The sequence below is a fragment of the Euprymna scolopes genome, chromosome 7 (assembly GCF_053919585.1).
Source record: "Euprymna scolopes isolate OS-2025 chromosome 7, ASM5391958v1, whole genome shotgun sequence".
NCBI classification, from domain to species: Eukaryota; Metazoa; Mollusca; class Cephalopoda; order Sepiida; family Sepiolidae; genus Euprymna; species Euprymna scolopes.
In genome coordinates, this window is record NC_136488.1 from 113,550,299 (window position 1) to 113,569,724 (window position 19,426).

Below are 19,426 nucleotides of genomic sequence, written 5' to 3' on the forward strand. Positions count from 1 at the left end.
ATACTGATACATTTGTTTGTGTTTTGATCAAAAAATATTTTTATTTTCAATTTTTTTCTTTTCATATTTAACCTGACCAAAAATTTTCATTGGAGATACTCTAACTGCTACTGAAATCACAGTGTTAAAATATTTTGTAAGACACACAATTTTTGCTTCCCCACTTGAATGCTTAAAATGCGTATTATATTATTATTCACTTTTTCTTGCATCAAGGTTTATTATCTGACTTTAAGGAAATTCCAATAATTTATTTAACTTAATATATACTAAATTCACCTATCAAATATATGCTACATAACGTATATTTATAAATATAATAGATTTTTTTTCAAACAGATCTCTATAAACTTAATTGTGTTTTCAAGTAGTGAAGTATTTCTGAACTTTTCACAAATTTTGCTCACCATATTATATAACTGTCGTTGCTTAAAAATAGATCTGCTTTTTAAGATTATTTGCAATCACTCACATATTTATAGAATATAACTACCCCCCCCAAAAAAAAAGAAACAGTTGTATTAACTTTAGTTTAAATTTATTAAATCTCAATTTTATTTTAAGTTTTATAAAAATTAACAAATACAGGATTGTGATAATTATAATCACAACTAATACTAAAGTCATTAAATACACACTAAATGTGATCAGTTCCAATTTTATATAACTATATCATTTCATAATGGTTGGAATACTATTTATGATGTTTTCCTTTCTTTTAGTCTCTTTTTTAGGGATAATATAAGGGGGAGGTACGAATATTTAGGCAATTCTATCATTATTTTTCTTTTTTACTATTATTTTACTAACACTCACAATTTATTCAATGGAAGCAAAACAGTTACACTGATGTTTACATGACATTAACAAACATATAGGAGGTTCAAGGTGGGAGCAGAAGTTCTTTGGGTTGCTAGATTTAAGTTACTAAACGAAAACAAATTAAGAGTTAATTTGACTGAAAATAATTCCTATATATTTTTTTAGCGAAAATCATTAAGTCTCCAGGATATAGTTCAAAACTACAGCTAAAATTTAGTACCATGATCAACAGTTTTCTCAATTAGTGCTTTCATGTACATTTCTTTTTTATCTATATTGGTTGAAAAGAATCCATTGAAATCTGTGATTTATTCAATATTTTCTCCTAACTTGAAATTGTTCTTTGAAGATATGTTATAACAATATAATGTTATGAGTGTTTGAAAATTTATAAGCTTTTTTATATATATTGATGCAGAAACTCCTTTACATTCTGTATCATCACTTCCATGTAATTTTACCAATAAAAATGTTTTTTTAGAAATGTGTGCATGTAGAAAGTGACAGGGTTGAGTATTTATTTTGGGAGCATGTTTCAGATTTTTGAAATCATTAATAATATTTTGAATGTTTAAAATATATGAACGTAAGTGGAAAATATATCCTAGGTTATATGATAACAAAAAAAAAAAAATGTGGCAAACCATCCAATGATAGCAAAATGGAAAGCAAAATAATAGTCATAAAGTAGTTCCAAATTTCAGCAACTTTTTCATGGCGACATCCCAACAACTTAATCAAGATAGCACTTCAATATATTAGTCTCTACCTCCTATTTTAAATATAGTTTCAGTTGCAATTGCAGTAATGTGTGTATGTATATCTTGTGACATTATGAGCAAATCATAAAAAATGTCATTTTACACACATTTTTAGACACAGTTTAAATATTTCATTTTTGTATTTTCTTTTTTCCCAAATTCAAAGCTTTTACATTAATCCTATTGAAATATTTACTTTTTATCAAAAACATTTTGTTAATAAAAAGCAGAAAAAGCTGAAGAGAGTCACAACACAGGATTTAAGTTAAAAAATAAAAGTTTTTAAATAAAAAAAATCTTTTGCTAAGGTTTTCTTTTCATCTTTTATTCTTGTGTTTGTCCAACAGCCAGAACTGAGAGGATGATTTGCTTACCATACTTACCCATGCTCTCCGTGTGGAAAGCCTGCTGGGGAAGGAGGAAACAGGTGAGCACCTTCTGACCGGTACGCTCATCAAAATCAGTCTGAAACTTTACCATCGGCTGGGCTTGGTTTTCTGACAACCATAATGCACTTAAGTTCAGGTTAGCCACTGTGAAGGGCAAGTACTCTAATCTGTAAGAAGAAGGGAGGGAAAAAATATCAATAAAATTTAAATATTTCTACAATAACTCAAAACAAGTTAATAGTATTTCTACAAATGAACCGTCAGTTTAATGTGAACATCCTTCATGTAGTTGTCATTGTCTTGAGTATGCCATTCAAGCAATAAATCCTTATCTTTAAAAAGGTACGACTAAATATATATATAGTCATCCACATACAGTACTGTTTCGTTGTATCACAACTCATCAGTGCGGCTAGACATACACCTTTTCCCAGCTGTGGATCAAACCTACAACCATCGTGTTGACAGTCAGCATCTCTAACCATCGGACCAAGAATCAGTGCCCGTAAATATTTCTCCTCAAATGCCTATCAGCATTTGCTCGTCGCACAGTGCTCAAACTGTCAGTTTGTTTACAAAAAAAAAAAAAAAAAAATATATATATATATATATATATATATATATATAATGTGTAAACAATTCAAATACCACAGGTATATTTATAGCACATTCATATAATTTTATTTGATATATGCTACATCTTACATGTGTTTTGTTGAATGAACAACTCATCAGAGACCCATAAAAATTAAAAAAAAGATTTTTGTTTTTATGGAAAAGAACCAAAAGGTGAAAGAAGAAACAGAATTCTTTTAAAGTCATAACAGCAAAACATAAAAAATGTCCTTACTAATTGTAGGTTATTTACTCTAGAAAAACACAGATACCACAAGCGTTAAATTGTTGCTATGAATGTGTTATAAATATATTTGCGATATTGTGTGAAAATACAATCCATTTACCTTAAGCTTAAATAGACTTGGTAATTTAAAAAACATTTTCATTGTATACTAGCGGGGGGGGGGGGGGGGTTACTCAGCATTTCCCGGGTGTTTGGAGGTGTGTGTGTTTTTGTGTAAATGAAAACAAAAATCGTTGGCCGAAGCCTTGACGCATAGTTGGAAAATAATAAAGTGTGAAAAAAAAGTGCCACGTTTAATGGCAGGTGCCCGTTTTTGATGACTTAATGACGGCAACTTTGAGTGCGAGACAGTGTTTTATTTACCGCGAGTCTGTTGGCTTCTTTTTTTATATGAAAAAGCTTAATGCACATGCGGCGATCGAAAAATTTTGAATATTTATCTTTTGAAAGTCGGGCAAATTAAATAGACAGGCGACCCTGGTTGTTAACTCGTAGATATTGTCATTTAGGCGTGATATAAAAAGTTTTAAGAAGTGAGTCGACCAATCGCTTCTCGGAAAAAAGCCTTTCTTGGACATACACAAAAAGCGAATATACATACATACACCCATTTTCACTTTTATATTTATGGATATACATTAAAAGTATATATACTATTAAAAGTTACAACAATTTTGCTAGATTCCAAAGTTTAAAGTTTTATTCATTTTACCAATCATTTTTTTCGAAATAAAAACTTCAGAACATTTTGCAGATTTGTTTTGTTCATGAGGAACAATGAATATTTGTATATCAATATTGGGTATTTTTATTCTGTGAACTCATCAGAAAATCCAGAAAGTTGTCAAAGAGAAAAATGCATATGTACACTTCAGAAAGAACCAAAACAACTCACATTGGCCTTTTTTCCATCTTGTTTTGTATCCATATGAATATGCTAAAATTTGGCATGTACAAATATATGGCACCAACTTAAAAATAATTAATACCTACTTAAAAAGTGCAACTTCAAGGATTAAATCTATTCTCATTTAAGTGGCAGAGAAAGAGAGGGGATCTTGCAAAGAATATCATCAATGGGAATTTAAACTTACGTCTCCAAGAGGTTTTTCACCTTAGTGCCAAGTTATGGTTTTTACAACCACTTACAGAAAATGTACCATCATAGTTTTCATCTCAACAGAAGGTAGAAGAAAAAAAACTGATGTTCAAGAAATAACTAAATTTATTCTGCCTTAAAAATAGCAAGTGGGATCACTGGCATGATCTTCATTAGCTCATGTTGAGCATTCATGTTACATAGAGTATCTTTTTTCTGCTATTCCATTTCATTTCTAATATTTATGTGGTGTGCAGCATGCCACTCGAGAATAAATTTGTCTTTCAAGAAATGCTTGGCATGTTGGTGGAGTGGATTTGATGATTTAAAACTCCAAACCTGCAAAGAAATTAGAGCATCTTCAAGACTGACAAAATTTTCTTATAATGAAAAAAAAAAAGAAGATTAGTTTGGTCATCAATCATGACAATATAGCTTGATGGGTAACTTTGAAAATATGCATAAATATGCATGTTTCAGTTCAAAGCTTTAAATAAATGCCAACATTACCTTCAAATAATATATACATTATATATACATTCATACAAATAAAATAAAAATAAAGCGATTTACCTATTTCCTGAAACATCCATAACATGAAGTTCTTTCAAGTTTCCAAGTTCTTGAGGGAGCCGAAGTAATCGATTATCCCTCAAAGATAAAACTCCAAGTTTGGAACATTTACCAATCTAAGAAGAAATAAATAAAGTGAATTTAAACAATGATAAACATTTTGACAAACTAAACTAATATATATATATATATATATCAATAGCTGAAGTCCTTGTCTTGGCAGAAATATTCCTGAACCAGTTTATGACACCCACCTCCCTCTGCTATTAAATGATCATTATTTAGTCTTTTAACTTGACTATCGTTCAACTATTTTTCACATTTTTTTTATTATTATCATAGCACATAAGTAATTTTTCTTTTCAACTTACAATACTTTTGTTTTTATATGTAACTAGCTTTGTCAGCTTGTTATTTGAAATCAAAATTTGAAATAATAAACATCTTATATATTATTATTTTTTATTTTTTTGGATGAGCATTGTCTGAAGATAGCAGTTCAAATCCTACCCAAAGCAGGTCAGAGGTGGAATTGGCCGAAACGTAAAACAGCAACAACTATGAAGATGAAGATAACAGTCCACAAATAAAGAAATAAACATAATTCATTTATAGGTTTCTTGTAAATATGTGATAAAAACTGTCACATTTATATTCATATAAATAAACATTAACATTTTTTGGGGTAATTTTGATTCAGATTTATCTTTTAAATAGGAAATGAATAGAAAGAAAATTAACCTGAGTAATGATGCAGAGAGGAGGAGGCAGTTTTAAAACCATATAAAGGAAAATTTCACACCCAAAAAGAGAGCAGATGAAATGGGAGGGAGAACAGTCACTGACTCCCTTTCTCTATGAATTCTTATGCGATTGCATAAATTGCTTTATATCTAAGATATATTAGTTTTATTGAAATAACGTTCCTTGAAAATGAATGAGAATATTTAAAAATAAGTTTTCATACCTTATTCTTTTTTTAATTAAATCACGTAATTTACTGTTAATATTCAGGACTCTATGAACAAATTTATCTTTAGTTGATCTTTGACAAATATTTTCATTTACTAGCCAAATAGAAAAGTTACTAGCCAAACCCACATGATTTTTAGAATATGACATCTTTGTTCTGTGATTATCTACATAATAAAGTTTTTTCTGTATATTTTTAAATAAGTGTGATTCTAAATATACAAAAATTTTATGCTAATACTTGAAGGTATAAACATTCTAATTTCTTCAGATGTTTTTTAAAACAGCTTTCGTTCAAAGAAGAGTATATTGCTCTATTAAACTTTTAGTGTTTAAATAATTTAACTTTGTTTTATTTAAAAAAAGTCGGAAAGATATTTTTCACTCATTAGTGAGCTTTGGAAGATTGTTAGTGAAAGAAATACAATCGCCAAAAGATAAGTGTTTCATTATTTCTAGTCGCCATTTTCAAAAATCACTCGCAAATGTGATTGTTTCACTCGCAATGTAGAGCCCTGATATTAATAAAACTATTGTATAGGTACAATGAAGCAAGAAATCATAAATGAATAACAGCAAACATTAATTATTTAGACTATTTACAAAATAATTCTGCAAAATGAGGCATTCAACTGTTTGAAGTTTTCATCAGTACTATATACATATATGCACACACTATTTACAAGCATTATATTGCATTATAGATTTAAATAGCTGTAACATATTTTGATGGTAATATTGGAGCAATAAATAAAAATTTTTTTGCATTTATTCATATAAAAATTACAAATATATTTTCAACTTGATATATTTGTTATACTGACAATTGTACAGCAAGAGAAGGGGGAGATAGACAACTACAAGAAACATACAACAAATATTTCGCTTTTAAAACCAAACCATTACATCTGTTTACTTGCATTTTACATATAGAAACTATCAAAATTGTATAAATTATACTTTTGTATAATAGTTTCTATTGGCTTTTTTGTTGCGATGTCTGACACTTTCTGAAATAGCTAATAAAAACTGATGTGTTTGAATGTACTGGGGTGTGAGTGGACAATATATATGCAAAGAAGTTTACTCTGAACATCTACATGCATGTGTCAAAGACAATGACAATGAATTGGATGCTGGTGATGACCACTATTCTGGTAATAACAATGCTAAGAGTATCTATCTAATGTAACACTTTGAATAATATGAAAGGAATGAACTAAAAAATACTCCATATGTTCTCATTAGATGACAATTTCTGGGTAACTTATACAATATATTATGTGATAATTACATTTTATAGCATTTATGATAAATTATTTAAATCAATAAAATTTATTTTTTATTCATCTCAATTCTTAGTTATGATTTAAAGAAGATGGATTAAAAACATCTTTACTTTGTAGAATTAAAATTATATGAAATAAGCTATATATATATATGATGGGAATGGGTTTATTTTTTTAATTTTGTTTTATTACAATACGGATTCCAATTCTATTGTTTTTTTTTTCTTTCATATTTTGGTTTACTGTTTCTTTCCTCTCATGAACAAATGAATCGATTGGCAATTAACAAATTATCAACATTGATCAATGAAATTTTGTGTAAGAAAAATCAAAGCTAAAACCAGTGCAAATAGAAAATATATTGACAATAAAATAAAATTCATTTATTCATGAGTAGTAGTATTAGTAGATAAATGTTAGTAAGTAAAAAGTCCTACTATCTCTGAATTATTGCTAGAAGAACCAGGAACAAATTTAATAAAAAATATTTTTTGATTCACCATTTTTTGTCAATTCATGCAGTAAAACAATATCAAAATGTATTTTGTATTGTACAATCATAAAAAAATTACTTTGTTTAATCTTAATGATATTTTGTAAAATTCAACTGCAAATTGTGACCATCTTTTGAAAAGTTTAAGATTTCTTTTTAAAGAAAGGGAGCTATGTATTGGATTCCATAATTACATAATGATGGCTATTTTCATAATTGAAATATACATTTTTTATCATTTAAAAAAAAGAAACAACAAAAGTGGTTTAAATGTTATTCAAAAGAAAGTATCTTGCACCATCACTGTCAAATAATGAGTTTATTTTTCAACTAGCATGGGTGCCCAGCATTGCCCGGGTGTTTGGAGGTGTGTGTTGAGCAAAAAAAAAAAAAAAAGTGGTGGTAGAAAGACAGGCTCAAACTCATTCTGCGAAGGAGGAAAAAAATGTGAAAAAAAGTGACGCCTTTGCTGTTACGACCATCGCCAAACCGGAAGTGATGTAGGTTCAAATTAAGGTTAGACAATCGAAAAGAGGGGATGACTTTCGAAAATATCGGCGAAAAAAGCAACCTCTTCCTGTAGAAAAGTGCCCAGTTGAGGGTGAAGAAATTAATGTTTTTAGTCAATTTTTCGGTATTTGTCGTCTGAAGGGTCGAGCTTCAAAACGATACTGATCTTGTGAAAATCCGTCGCCTCTGTCGAAAGTTTTAGGCAGACATGCAAACATATATACATACATTTACATATTGGTAGCTCAAATTTTCGACCCAAACCGATTCAAAAGCTCGCCCTATCTCTGAATACCCTTTATGTAAAATTTCAAATGTTTAGACCAGAAATTGTCTGAGTAATTTGGTAAAGACCCCTTAACATTTGTTTTGGGTTCAAATCAAGTTATTAATTTAGATCCATGTTCAAGGAACCTATATCTAAAATTTCAAGTATTTAGACCCAAAATTGTCAGAGGAGTTTGGTAGAGTTCTCAACGGTCAAATTCTTGAACTATGACCCTTACAGCCAAATTTTTGGCCGAAACTGATTACAAAGATTTTCTCAAATCTCACTAGCCTGTATATCAAATTTCGAGTCTGTAGTCTTAAAATTGACAAAGTTATTGTGTAGGGAAATGTACACAGACAGACAGATACTTTCACTTTTATAGATATATAGATTCCATATAAAAGATTAAACATGATTGTTTTTTAACTTTAAAAAGTAGCATGTTTTTAATTTGTATACTGCTATCCATTACCTTTTATCATTGTGAAAAATATTCATTATCATTGTGAAAAATATTCATTAACTGGCTTTAAGGAAAAAAATCTAAAATTTAAGGGAGAGAAATGTTCAGTGTATTTATTTTAGATCTGTTCAATGACAATTTATACATTATATTTTCACACTAAATCTATTCTCTATACTAATAGAATTATGCGACAACTTTACGTGTGTGTGTGCATGTTTTCCTCCATCAAAATAATTTTCATAGTTGCAGACTAAAATTTTTTTCTTCATTTTATCTAATTTATAAAACTCACTATGTTTGTCTGTCTGTCTTCATATTTTCAAACTATCAAAACTAAAAGTTGCAAAGCAGTGCTAGGATCCTCAAATGATTGGATTTTTTATGGACTGTTCTTTTATGGGTTTTTAGTCGGTTAAATAGTTTTTAAGGAGTCAAAATTGAAAAAAATCGTCATACATTTTGTTTATTTTTATCAGTTCATATGTGTGTCATATTGGTACAATGGAAACATCACCAGCTTTGAATACTACAGCTTTGGTTTCGGTTTCAATTCTAGCTGATGACATTTAAATACTTTTTTTTAATTTTGAAATCACAACTCTATAATAATATATATGAAATCTGGACAAATTAAAATATCATATTTAAGCGTATTTTATGATTGGGCAAAGCCGGGTGCCCCCCTCCTAGCTAGTATATTATAATAAAGCTTTATTCTTGTTTGTTTGTTCACAATTTGATTAATACAAAAGGTACCCTGCTTTACAAATAGATGTTAATACTGAAAACAGACTTATATAATTTATTCCTGCATGACTATTACATATATATATATATATATATATTATTTATTTATTCAAAAAGAATCAACATTCAAGGGATTATCTCATTTGCATATTACATTAAAGAAAACCTGTTTTAATAATTAGCTTTAAATTTTGAATGGAAAATAGTAATAGAATTGTTTAAGTATTCTATTTAGAAATATTATATAAAGTTGATTTTTAATTTAATTTACATTTTATTAATTTTTAATTATTAGTATAACCAACATCAACTGCGTTTAAAAACAGAGTTATTTTCCTTTAAGCTGTAAGATTTTAGTTCCCTGTTTGAAATTCATAGATGAAGATGACTGTTTTATTCTTCCAAAAATCCAAAATATGGTCAACGTTCAAGAAAATTGTAACAACGTAGGATATTTGGTGTATCTTAAATAGTATGTGACTAAAACCTCTGTCTGGCAACATACTTTTTACATAGCAACGCCAGATATGTACAGCTAGCATGAAAAATAATTTTACAAACTCAACAGTAGGTTCTCTACAGTGCAATGTAGACTACAATGCATTGTATACTAAGTAACTGTGGAGCAGCATGTGAAGCTTCTTCCTGGTGTACCATGATGGGTCTCTAACTAGAGCAGGTAATCAACTAATTTGATTGAAAAAAAAAAAAAAAAAAAAAAAAAAAGTGTGCAATTTCGATGACAATAAAAACATTGATCATCATTCCATCCTGAGCAATATCGGGTCTCCCTACTAGTTATAACATAATAATACTGGTATTTTCTAGTAACAAGAATTTTCTATTACTAATTCTTACAGAAACAGAATAACAGACATGAGAAAAAGAAAAAAGCGAGAGGGGGGGGGGCTATACTTACTTGCATGAGATTAGTTTTTAATGTGGGGGGAAAAAATTCCAGCTCCCAATAAGACACATTCAAAATAGGAACAAACATACCTGTATAGTTTGATGAGCATTACTCCCATCCCCAAATAACTGTGCCTCAGATGACCGACAATAAATCCATTCTACTAAGATTTATTTTTGAGGACAGCAAACAAGGCAAACTATACTGATTCTAAAACTCCTGGACATATTTTTATGAAATCAGAAAATGAGTAGAGCACATTACAGGGAGTGTAATGAATTGTTTGATTTATTTCTGAACTCAACTAAAAAATAAATCAAATAAAAAGCAAAGAGGAAAGAATCTCTCTTGAAAATAAATGTACTCATAAAAGTTACACATAGTCCTTGTTATACTGCTAAATGTGCTTTTATTTCAAACTTGAACATTGTTGGCGAACTCTGTTAATCTATTATATAAATCTCACCTGTCTGTCTGTATGCATGTATGTTTGCCTAAAACTTTTGACAAATGTGACAGATTTTCACGAGATCAGTATCGTTTTGAAGCTCAACCCTCCGGCCAACAAATATAAAAAAATTGGCCCAAAACATTAATTCCTTCACCCTCAACTGGGCAGTTTTCTACAAGGAGGGTAGTTTCTTTTGCTGATATTTTTGCAAGTCATTCAAACCTCGCGTCGCATAAAAGACGTTATTTCGACTGCCCGTGACATCACAAACATGGTACGCGCAACTCAATAAATCAAACCAACATTCACGAGGAAAATTTCACAGAACTCTCACTCTGGCTGTTTAATCAACTTAAAGTCATACTAGACCTGATAATATATACGAAATCCAATACTCCCCGCTCAGACTATAGAGAAAAACTAAACAACATTCTGGATTCTTAATCAAATTGGACACAAATATACACGGATGATTCCAAAGATCAAAACAGTGAGATGTGCCATTATTTCAGAAAACACTATTTGGCAGAAAAGTATTCAAATCATTAAACAATCAAATGCAATTAAACGTTTTGGTCTTTACATGGAAGAAACGATAAAGACCAAAGCGTTTAATTGCATTTTCTTTTTTTTTAATAGATGTGTGTAGTTGGGATTGAAAGTGCATTGATAGGCAGAATTTTGGGGAGTTTGATTTGAGTTTTAGATAATATTGTAAGCCTAGTTTTTCACGTCTCAGTTTTAGTGGGGGTTCATAGGCTTCGGCATATATCAGGGAGGTTTCGAATGTCCCCAAGGCAAGTCTTAATACTGTGTGATGGATGGGGTCCAGAGTTTTAAGATAACTTTTTCTAGTTAAATCATACATAAAGCGTCAAACTAGACTACAGTCTAGTTTGGCTCTTATTATGGTTCGATATAATTTTAGAAGTTGCTATAACTCTTAATAGTTGTAAGGTTTTGAAACATTTTTATTTTAAATATTTTAAGTGAGGAATGAACAAAAGATTTTTTGTCCCAGAAATTTATATTGGTCAGCTATTTCAGGTTTTGTTCCTTTTAGGTTGAAAGTAGGGTCAATGTGCATTTTCCTATGATTACAGAAATGGACACATTTAGTTTTGGTTGTTGAAAATTTAAAGCCATTTTCTGTGGTACATTGTGTTAGTTTATTTATGCACATCTGTAGTTGGTGTTGAGGTATGAATATTTAAATAAATTTACTCTAAACAAAATCCAACTTGTGTTTCCTCTAAAAATTTTGTTTCCTAAAATTTAGAATTGCGAAAAATGTTTACTTGTTTACATTACAAATAATATCAATCTTCAGTCAGTGGTTGTTGATACTGAATTATTTCCCTTTAACACACGCAGGAACAGCTATTTATAGATATCGAAAAATAATGCATATTCTATTAGAAATGAGTATTGTATATTTTATATTTAGTATTACAATCCCACCTCACAGAAAATCGTATACAAACTCAAAATTGGATCAGAAAACGATTTTCATACTTTTCAAGATGTTCATTCAGATTATTAACTTTTTCAACCATGAGAAAAAAAAGTTATATTTTTCTGAAGTAATAAATAAAATAGTTTTTTCATCCAGCCAATCAATGAGTTTTGTCATTTAGAGTGAAGAAGATTCTTATATTTAGATTTCTTTTCATGAAGTGTAAAGTGTGTAATTGTTTTGGATTTCGTTTTTTTTAGTTTATGAAACATTTTTGTGAATAAGTTTATTTCTTTTAGAAAGTTTCAGATATATTTGGGTCTTTTGAAAAAGATCTTCCATATTGTTTGCTTGTTAATATTTTGAACAGATTTGGTTATGGTTGTTGAAATTATGATCATACATTTTCATTGCAAGTTCAAAGAGACGGGGAGATGCATAAACATGGCATACATATTAATAATCAAACTAAAATCAAAATTATTTGATTGCTTATTGTTTGACTGCTAATTATTTGAAATTTACAGGTATCCAAAAACATTTTTTACTATAGAAAAAAAGAAAAAAAAGAGAATCAATTTTTTTAATCTGCTAATGATGAGTAGAAGTGATTACACTTGAGAATATTGAATTGCAGGCAAAAAGATTCACCTAAATTAGTTACTCACCTCTATCGGAATTTCAGTGAGGCGATTACAGTCCACATTAAGATTATTCATGTTCTTCAATTTCCCAATGGTCACTGGTAATTCCTGATGAAGAACAACAGTAGTCATGAATGAAATAAGCATTGATATGAATAGAAATGATAAAAGTAAAATTGATCTCAATATTATATGGCAGGGTTTCCCAAACTTCAGGATACCATGGAACCCCTGAGCAGGGCAAAGGTTTTTCATCAAGCACTAACAAGATAATTTTTTAAATAAATATGATAGACATTCATTTCAAATTTTAACTTATATTTGTTCATTAGTTGTTCCTGTTCGTGATTTTACTATATTTTTGTGTTAACCATTTTTTTTTGTTTTTGATTAATTAAAAATTGTTGCATTTTTTTGTTAATTTATCTTCTATTAACTTTTTCATGAACCATCCTGAGACTCTTTACACCTGTAGTTATGTATCATATCTCTTTTCAGTAAAAAAGATCAATTAAATATCTGCAGCAATTTTTTTCCCATATAAAGCATTTGGTCCTCTGCATTTGGTCACCTGCACTTGTGGAGCCCACTTTGGGAAACCCTGTTATATGGGATAATGTAAGGCCCTGGAATTTATATAAAAGAATGGAAGGCCACATACTATTTTTAATTGGTGAAGGTCGACAAGCACACAGAACTGTCTCTCTCTCACCACTCCACCAATCAAGGATATAAAGGACTTCATTGAACCAGACTGAATAAAATATCTAAACAAAGAATCAATCTTCTAGTGTTATTTCTCTAGAGAAACTAATCCTGAAGAAAAACATACACCTAAGACTGAGAAAATGAACAAATAGAAAAAACGGTCAAGAATTTAACAAATAGAAATTGAATACAATTTTAATTTCTAAAATTATTCAGAAAAAAATTGTTTGCATGTTGCCCAAAATAGCTTGCAAGATTGTTTATAGCTTTTCTCCAGGAATTAATCCCTATTTTAGTCATGTAAATTTGTTTAAGTTGGGAGCAAATGATGTAAAAATTGTGTTTGTGTTGTCTCAATGAAATGTTGGCTTCTCACAGCAGTGAAAGCAAAAAAAAGGGGGAGGTGGATTCGTAATTCTTCTTAACAATCAGCTTTCTATTTCTTCTCCTTCACTACAGCCATTCTAATTATCTTTTTGTCCTTTTCCCAACTGACAGCAACCTCACATGCACAAGATAAAAGTCTCACTGCCATGGAACAAAAAAAAGTTTTTCGTATTGGACGATTTTCAGGTTAAAATGCCAGCGCTTCTCTATGGAGGGCACACATCAACTGCTAGCACTTATTGCTGTATTGTTATTCTAATCTTTTCTAGATTAGGAACAGAAACATCAACAAATTTTAATTTAAGTAAATAAAAGATGGGAAGAAAAAAAGAAAGAATATTAAGTTGCATTACTGTCAGCAGTTAAAGAAGAAAAAAAGATTACTTACTGTGAGAAAATTTTCAGTCAAGATCATTTCCTGAACAGATTCACAGCTTAAAAAAAAAAAAAAAAATTAATATAAAAAAGAAAAGGAAATATAAAACAACATTGTAAGAAAAATTAAAATTTAGATACAGAACTTGTTAAAATCTTAAAAATTTCTGTGTTTTTCTAAATTCATAATTTTAACTGAAAGATTGTGATTGTTCTTTCAAGAATCCTTAAAACAGAAATCAACCCCTCCTCAAAAAAAAATTCCTATTTCACATTACATAAACATTCATTAACATTACAAATTAGTACAAATCAACTCTTACAAGTGTTCACTGTCAATTAAATTATAGATGCTATCACATGAAAACGAGATGCTTTATCAATAGGATTTCAAGCAAGTAAACTTTCTTTCACTAGAAAAATAGATTTTTACATTTCTACTTATTTTCATATTAGAAAAAACTAGTATTAAAGACTGAGCAAAAATGATGAAATATATGAACAACAGACTTTAAAAAATAATCACTTTTGATTAAGCATGTTAAAAATAGTATTAAAACATTATGATGGTCTGCTTGTGTTGCATGTCTGGTATTCGGCATAACCACTTGTTTAGCACTCCTTACCTAAACTGAAACTCTTAAAAAAATCAATGACCGTACAATAAAAAATTATGCTAAAACAAGGTCAAAACTCAAAACCAACCTGCCCCCTTCCTTGAGGCTTGCATTTACGAACATCCATGGGCTTAGAACCAATTTAAATGATGTTGATGCATTTCTCCTAACAAACACCCCAGATATCTTAGCACTAAGTGAGACTAACCTACACTCCTCCATCCCCTCTAACTACCTTTAACATGCCTGGATATCTCCCACTCTGCCGTAAGGACTCTGACAGACATATGCACGGCTTGGAGTTTATATTCGAAACACCCTCCCCTTGACTAGAGAAACTTAACTAGAAGCGGACAACCAAGCCTTTATGTGCTTTAGACTTAACATGCAACATAACATTAGCTACTTTTATTTTCTCTACCGCTCTCCTTCGACCCAGGACTGTACCCTAATAAACAAAGTCTGTGACAGCATAGATACAGCACTTTCCCTCAACACTAGCACACAAGTGCATGTATTTGGTGACTTCAATGTCCACCACAGCAATTGGCTTGGATTTTCTACTCACACAGACGCAGCTGATACCACAACACATAACTTCTCTATATCTCATTCCCTATCACAAATGGTTACGTTTCCAACCAGCTTCCCAGACCAGCAAGAACAACATGTATCACTTCTAGATCTGTTTCTGACCACAGTTCCTGATGACTGCGTAACGAATGCCCACAGTCCACTTGGGAACGACGATCATGTAGTGATAATGGTTGAAATCGCCCTAAACTCTAGAGCCATTGCTCAAAACAACAAGATATTATAAAAAGGCTGACTGGGAACCCATCAGGGACCTCATCAGGGATGCCCCATGGCAAAATATCTTTTCACTTCCTGCTGAACATTGCGCAAATGAGACCACTGAATGGTTCAAAATGGCAATCAAAGCACATATTCCCACGCACAAATTTTATAGCAAGCCCCACTTTCCCCAATGGTTTACTTCTAATTGTACAATTGCCATAGCGCAAAGGCAGCACACATACCAACATAAGTCCAGCTCAAACAGACAGAAGTATATAGAAGCCAGAAATAACTTTAAGAAAAAAATAGCGACAGCTAAGGGAGAATTTACAGAAACCACCAAAAAACTGTGACTTCTGGAAAATCTACAACAGTGTAATAAATAATGGGCAATCAACAATTCCCCCACTATCCAACAATCATGAGGTTGTTTGCTCTGCAACTAAGAAGGCTAACATGCTTGCCAACCGGTTTGCCTCCGACTTCACACTGGACCCTGCTAACCACCACCTCCCTGACTTTCCTATGCGGACAGACGCCACTCTGGATGACCTGGAAATTACCCCTCCTCAGGTACATGCTATAATAAGAAATCTTGACACTGCGAAAGCATGTGGACCTGATCTCATCCCGGCTGTGCTATTGAAAAAGTGCTCTGCCGAAGTAGCTCCAGTTCTCTCCAAACTTTACAACAAATGCCTTAATGAAGCTTGCTTTCCTGCCTGCTGGAAAACTGCTTCTGTAGTACCAGTTTTCAAGAATTCTGGCAAAAGAACTGACCTAGTAAATTATCACCCCATTAGTCTCCTCCCACTCTTCGCCAAAATATTTGAGACAATAATTAACCAAGCTCGAGTCCATCACCTTACAGATGCTAAACTTCTGACTGACCAACAATATGGATTTAGGCAAGCCCGTTCCACAGCAGACATCCTAACTGTAATCTCAGAGCATATGTACCATTCACTGGACAAAGCGGGGGAGGGTAGAGCAGTAGTTCTAGATATATCCAAGGCTTTTGACAGGGTATGGCATGAAGGTCTTCTCAGGAAAATCAGATCATATGGTATCACTGGAAGAATACAGAATTAAATCCTTCTTAGATAAGAGAAAAATCCAGGTTGTTCTCGACGGTCGTACATCTAAACAATATGATATAAATGTGGGAGTGCCTCAATGGTCTATCCTGGGACCTCTATTATTCCTAATATTCATAAATGACCTCCCTTACAAAATTGTCTGTGAGATGGGTACATATGCTGATGACACCACACTCTATAACAGGCACGACAGGAAAACAAATGAACACATATCTAAAGAAATGGCAGAAACACTAGAAGATGATCTCCGATCTGTAGTGGAATGGGGACAAAAATGGATGGTCACATTCAATGCTGCCAAGACTAAACTTGTTTACTTCAATAATTACAAGACACCTTCTCTACCACCAATAGCAATGGCTAATGAATCTTTATCTGAAAGTACATCTTTTAGACTCCTCGGCCTAACGTTCACAGGAAACATGAGTTGGAACAATTACATTGAGAGTATTGCCAGGACCACTGCGAAGAAAGTAGGTTCTCTCTACCGTGCTAAAAAGCTACTAACGCCCGAAAGTATCCTGGCCACCATTCGCCCATGTATGGAGTATTGTTGTCATATCTGGTCTGGTGCATCTGCCACTAGTCTATCACTCCTAGACAAGGTTCAAAAGAGAGTCGCCAATCTGATACGTCCTGAACTGTCATTTAAACTTCAGCCTCTGTCCCATCGACAAAATTTGTGTCCCTCTGCCTGTTCTACAAGTACTTTAATGGTGAATGCTCTGATGAAGTTTGGTAATAAGGTCCAAGTTATATATTGGGTAATCCGCATAGCTGTGTAGATATCCGAATCGGGCAAGTGCTTGTATAAATTATACGGATGTAAAGAACGTATAACATGGATTTTACCAAGCAAGCTGGATCTAAAAAAACATTCATATCCTTTTTCTACAAATCCTCCTGCTACAAGACTTCTGATAAATGTATTATTTTCACTTTGACTTTCCATGTCTAACTGACTTTAGCAAATAGGTTGCATACCTTTATAACTATTTGCTAATATTTTCTCTCCTCTGATGAGATGGTAGACATCGAAACCCTATAGGTTAAGGAGATTAATTTTCTAAAGCATTCTTTGTCTTGCTTAGAATAATAAAAATTCATTAATATGAAACTCAACCACTTCATTTCATTTCAATGAGTTTTTTGAAATTCATTGAATTACAATTTAATTTATTTGCTCTATCTTGCATATCGAGCAATTCTTGTTTAGATGGGATAACATATAGAATATTACTGCCAGTAATATTTTGTAAACCTACAATCTCACGTTTCTATAACAACTGATTGTTAAATAAAAAAAACTATTCTGAAGAATATATATATATATATATACAGTGATGATCATATTTATTGGCACGGTAAAATAAAAGTTAAATTTTGTCTAATAAATTCTAAAAAAGGGATTAAATTAAAGAAAATAACAAAGTATATTATGTATTTTTAACTGGCCTTTCCGATGCAGCAATCGGATTTTAGAAAAAATAAATAACAAAGGAACAACAAACATAATTGCAAAAAACCCTTGTTCAAAATTATTGGCACGGCTTTGTTTTTCTTTTAGTATCAGTATAATATCAATCAATTTCCGGTTTACGTGCTTTCTGAACTTTTTATAGCCATATTATGCTTGTTTAACGCTAATTCAGTGAATAATTTTTTTCAGATAATTTTTAGATAGCGATTTATTTAAACTATTATAAGTGACTAAATTATAATTTTCAATCGCCATGGTTAAAACTAAGGAACACAGCGAAGACGTCAGGAAGCTTGTTGTAGCATGCCATACCAATGGGGAGGGCTATGATAAGATTTCAAAGAAGCTAAACCTTCCCAAATCCACTGTTAGAGCCATAATAAACAAGTTCAAATCGCAAGGCCACGTTATGAGTTTAGAGGGTAGAGGGAGAAAAAGGATTCTTTCCCCAAGAGATGAACGGAAAATTGTTCGACAAGTAAAACAAAACCCAAGGATCTCTGTTGGGGAGATTGTTGATGAACAGAGCACCTCTGGAGTGAATGTATCTCGACATACAGTTGGCAGAGTTTTGTAGAGAGCTGGTTTAAAAGCATGTCGTCCGAGAAAGACTCCCTTATTGAAGCCTATGCACCTGAAAGCAAGGCTAGCCTTTGCAAAACGTCATATTGATAAAGATGTTGCATTCTGGAAACGTGTTCTATGGACTGACGAAACGAAAATAGAGTTATTTGGCCATAATAAAGTGTCTTATATTTACAGAAAATCTGGCGAAGCTTTCCTGCCTAAGAACACCATACCCACAGTGAAGCACGGTGGAGGCAGTTTGATGTTTTGGGGATCCTTTGCTGCCTCTGGACCAGGGCGACTTGTTAAGGTCACAGGTAGCATAAAAAAGGAAGATTATGTTAAAATATTGGATGAAAACCTGAAAGACTCTGCTAAAGAGCTCTCACTTGGTCGTCGTTGGTGGTTCATGCAAGATAATGACCCAAAGCATTCGGCTAAACTGACTAAGAAATGGCTTGAGGACAATCATATTAATGTTTTGGAGTGGCCATCACAAAGCCCAGACCTTAATCCAATTGAAAATTTATGGAGAACATTAAAATTGAGGGTAATGCAAAGGAAGCCTAAGAATCTTATTCAATTGGAGGATTATTGTCAGGAAGAGTGGGCTAAAATTACTACTGAAGAGTGCAACAACTTGGTTGTAAACTATGAAAAGCGACTGAGGAAGGTAATC

At 31.7% G+C, this 19,426-nt stretch overlaps 1 protein-coding gene across 24 annotated transcripts in view; it reads right to left on the bottom strand.

Moving 5' to 3' along the window:
• LOC145279892 (protein scribble homolog) overlaps positions 1 to 19,426 on the bottom strand; it is a 772,271-nt gene that overhangs the window by 422,463 nt on the left and 330,382 nt on the right. For 18 of the 24 annotated variants that reach the window (XM_080131387.1, XM_080131385.1, XM_080131378.1 and 15 more), the window contains 4 exons: positions 14,199 to 14,244; positions 12,740 to 12,823; positions 4,507 to 4,622; positions 1,958 to 2,139 (listed from right to left, as the gene is read on the bottom strand). In XM_080131387.1, coding sequence (XP_079987513.1) covers positions 1,958 to 2,139; positions 4,507 to 4,622; positions 12,740 to 12,823; positions 14,199 to 14,244 — 428 coding nt within the window. The remainder of the gene's footprint in view (positions 1 to 1,957; positions 2,140 to 4,506; positions 4,623 to 12,739; positions 12,824 to 14,198; positions 14,245 to 19,426) is intronic. The other 6 variants (XM_080131386.1, XM_080131379.1, XM_080131375.1 and 3 more) reach the window with 1 other exon arrangement.